Consider the following 4,075-nt stretch of genomic DNA (forward strand, 5'->3'; position numbering starts at 1 on the left):
CCCCCCAGTCCCTATGGGGCGCCCCAAGAGGAGGAGCCCCCCGTCCCTATGGGGCGCCCCATAGAGGAGGAGCCCCCCAGTCCCTCTGGGGTGCCCCATAGATGGGTTGTCCGCATGTCCCTATGGGGCGCCCCATAGAGGAGGAGCCCCCCACTCCCTATGGGGCGCCCCATAGACGGGTTGTCCCCAGTCCCTATGGGGCGCCCCATAGAAGAGGAGCCCCCCACTCCCTATGGGGCACCCCATAGACGGGTTGTCCCCAGTCCCTATGGGGCGCCCCAAAGAGGAGGAGCCCCCCACTCCCTATGGGGCACCCCACAGAGGAGGAGCCCCCCAGTCCCTATGGGGCACCCCACAGAGGAGGAGCCCCCATGTCCCTATAGGGTGCCCCATAGATGGGTTGTCCGCATGTCCCTATGGGGCGCCCCATAGAGGAGGAGCCCCCCAGTCCCTATGGGGCGCCCCAAAGAGGAGGAGCCCCCCAGTCCCTATGGGGCGCCCCATAGAAGAGGAGCCCCCCAGTCCCTATGGGGCGCCCCAAAGAGGAGGAGCCCCCCAGTCCCTATGGGGCGCCCCATAGAGGAGGAGCCCCCCAGTCCCTATGGGGCACCCCATAGATGGGTTGTCCCCAGTCCCTATGGGGCGCCCCAAAGAGGAGGAGCCCCCAGTCCCTATGGGTTGCCCCATAGACGGGTTGTCCCCAGTCCCTATGGGGCACCCCACAGAGGAGGAGCCCCCCAGTCCCTATGGGGTGCCCCATAGACGGGTTGTCCCCAGTCCCTATGTGGCGCCCCTGCGGCCGGTTCTTAGCACTCCGGGGGGGGCCCGAAGCTCTTCCTGCAGTCCAAGGCCTTGGAGCTCGGGGGCTGCGCCCGGCGCTGCCGCAGCTGCTCCCGGCCCCGGCTCCCGGCCAGGCGGGCGAAGGCGGCTTTGTATTTACGGTCGAAGGCCGCTGGGGGGCGGCCGTGAGCAGGGCCCGAGCCGGACCCACGGCACCCGGAGCCTGACCCACAGCACCCAGACCTGACCCACAGCACCCAGAGCCTGCCCCATAGCACCCAGAGCCGGACCCATAGCACCCAGACCTGACCCATAGCACCCGAGAGCCTGCCCCATAGCACCCAGAGCCTGCGTCATAGCACCCCAGACCCTGCCCCATAGCACCCAGAGCCTGCCCCATAGCACCCCAGAGCCTGCCCCATGGCACCCAGAGCCTGCCCCATAGCACCCACAGCACCCAGAGCCTGACCCACAGCACCCCAGAGCCTGCCCCATAGCACCCAGAGCCTGTCCCATAGCACCCAGAGCCTGTCCCATAGCACCCAGAGCCTGCCCCATAGCACCCGAGAGCCTGCCCCATAGCACCCAGAGCCTGCCATAGCACCCCAGAGCACCCCAGAGCCTGCCCCATAGCACCCCAGACCCTGCCCCATAGCACCCAGAGCCTGCCCCATAGCACCCCAGAGCCTGCCCCATGGCACCCAGAGCCTGCCCCATAGCACCCACAGCACCCAGAGCCTGACCCACAGCACCCCAGAGCCTGCCCCATAGCACCCCAGAGTCTGTCCCACGGCACCCAGAGCCTGCCCCATAGCACCCGGAGCCTGCCCCATAGCACCCAGAGCCTGACCCACAGTACCCACAGCACCTGCCCCACAGCACCCAGAGCCTGCCCCATAGCACCCAGAGCCTGCCCCATAGCACCCCAGAGCCTGCCCCATAGCACCCAGAGCCTGCGTCATAGCACCCCAGAGCACCCCAGAGCCTGCCCCATAGCACCCCAGACCCTGCCCCATAGCACCCAGAGCCTGCCCCATAGCACCCCAGAGCCTGCCCCATGGAACCCAGAGCCTGCCCCATAGCACCCATAGCAACCCATGGAGCCCCATAGCACCCAGAGCCTGCCCCACACCACCCAGAGCACCCCAGCACCTGCCCCATAGCACCCCATGGAGCCCCAGAGCACCCCAGAGCCTGGCCCATCGCACCCCATGGAGCCCCAGAGCCTGCCCCATAGCACTCTGAGCCTGCCCCATAGAGCCCCACAGCCTGCCCCATAGCACCCATTGCACCCAGCGCCTGCCCTAGAGCACCCCATAACCTGTCCCATAGCACCCATCACCTGCCCCACAGAGCCCCATCTCCTGCCCCATAGCACCCATAGCACCCCATTGCCTGCCCCATAGCATCCCATCGCCTGCCCCATAGCACCCCACTGCCTGCCCCATAGCATCCCATCGCCTGCCCCATAGCACCCCACTGCCTGCCCCATAGCATCCCATCACCTCCCCCATAGCCCCCCAACCCCCCCCACTTCCCTCCCCCCTTACCAATATCCACGTGCTCCCTTCCCAGCGCCGCCAGCGTCAGGAACAGGATTTCCCTATAGATGCTCCTATGGGGCAGGCGCGCAGTGACCCCCATTGCAATGGGGCTGGGGGGGGGGGGATCTATGGGGCAGAGGGGGAGGGTCCCGGTACCTCGGGGGGGGCAGGGGCCCGCCGGGGGTGTCGAGCAGGAGGGCGATGGCTTTGTGCACCTCGCCCAGCCCCACATGGCTCAGCACCGCCTCCAGGAAGGCCAAGGAGAACGGGGCGCCGGGGGGCAGGCGCGCGGGGAAGCGCGTGGGGACGTGGCCTGGGGGGGACAGGGAGGGAGGGAGACCCATAGAGACCCATAGAGAGACATAGGGACCCATAGAGACCCATAGAGAGACATAGAGACCCATAGAGACCCATAGAGACACATAGAGAGACCATAGAGAGACATAGAGAGACATAGAGACCCATAGAGACCCATAGAGACCCATAGAGAGACATAGAGAGACATAGAGAGACATAGAGAGACATAGAGAGACATAGAGACCCATAGAGACCCATAGAGAGACATAGAGACCCATAGAGAGACATAGAGAGACATAGAGACCCATAGAGACCCCATAGGGACCCATAGAGACACATAGAGACACATAGAGACCCATAGAGAGACCCATAGAGACACATAGAGAGACATAGAGAGACATAGAGAGACATAGAGAGACATAGAGAGACATAGAGAGACATAGAGACCCATAGAGACCCCATAGAGACCCCATAGGGACCCATAGAGACCCATAGAGAGACATAGAGAGACATAGAGAGACATAGAGAGACATAGAGAGACATAGAGACCCATAGAGACCCCATAGGGACCCATAGAGACCCATAGAGAGACATAGAGACCCCATAGAGACCCATAGAGACCCATAGAGACCCATAGAGACCCCATAGAGACCCACAGAGACCCCATAGAGACCCATAGAGACCCGCAGAGAACCATTGTGCCCCGTAGAGACCCCCAGCGCCCCATAACGCCCCCCAGCACCCCATAGTGCCCCATAGCGCCCCCCAGTGCCCCATAGAGCCCCCCAGTGCCCCATAGCGCCCCATAGCGCCCCCCAGTGCCCCCCAGTGCCCCATAGCGCCCCATAGCGCCCCCCAGTGCCCCCCAGTGCCCCATAGCGCCCCATAGCGCCCCCAGTGCCCCATAGCGCCCCATAGCGCCCCCAGTGCCCCATAGTGCCCCCCAGTGCCCCATAGCGCCCCCCAGTGCCCCATAGCGCCCCCCACTCACTGTGCAGGCGCCAGAGCACGTAAAGGGGGGGGCAGGCGTCGGGCTCTGGGGCCAGGACGTCCCAAAGGAGCCGCACGCGGACGGGGGAGCCCGGGGGTGCAGCTGGGGGGGACCCCAAAACCTCCTCAGGGCAGGCCCAGGACCCCCCCATTGCCCCATAACCCCCCCATAACCCCCATTGCCCCATAACCCACCCCATAACCCCCCATTAGCACCCCATAACCCCCCCATAACCCCCCCATAACGCCCCATAACCCCCCCATAACCCACCCCATAGCGCCCCATAACCCCCCCATAACCCACCCCATAGCACCCCATAACCCCCCCATAACCCACCCCATATCCCACCCCATACCCCCCCCATAACCCCCCACTGCCCCCATAATCTCCCCATAACCACCCCATAACCACCCCATAACCCCCCATTGCCCCATAACCAACCCTCCATTGCCCCATAACCCCC

General features: G+C 64.6%; 1 protein-coding gene across 1 annotated transcript; it reads right to left on the minus strand.

Moving 5' to 3' along the window:
* Positions 1–796: 796 nt before the first annotated feature.
* LOC130600457 (DENN domain-containing protein 4B-like) lies at positions 797–3,714 on the minus strand (the record flags this gene model as incomplete). The annotated part of the gene is made up of 4 exons (XM_057411809.1): positions 797–952; positions 2,331–2,395; positions 2,481–2,637; positions 3,613–3,714. Coding segments are annotated over 4 exons (470 nt in total), but the record flags the coding sequence as incomplete, so codon positions are not given.
* Between the last annotated feature and the right edge of the window lie 361 nt (positions 3,715–4,075).

The sequence above is a fragment of the Pezoporus wallicus genome, unplaced genomic scaffold (genome assembly GCF_028554395.1).
Source record: "Pezoporus wallicus isolate ANWC-B61680 ecotype Strahan unplaced genomic scaffold, APGP_CSIRO_Pwel_v1 contig_14835, whole genome shotgun sequence".
NCBI classification, from domain to species: Eukaryota; Metazoa; Chordata; class Aves; order Psittaciformes; family Psittacidae; genus Pezoporus; species Pezoporus wallicus.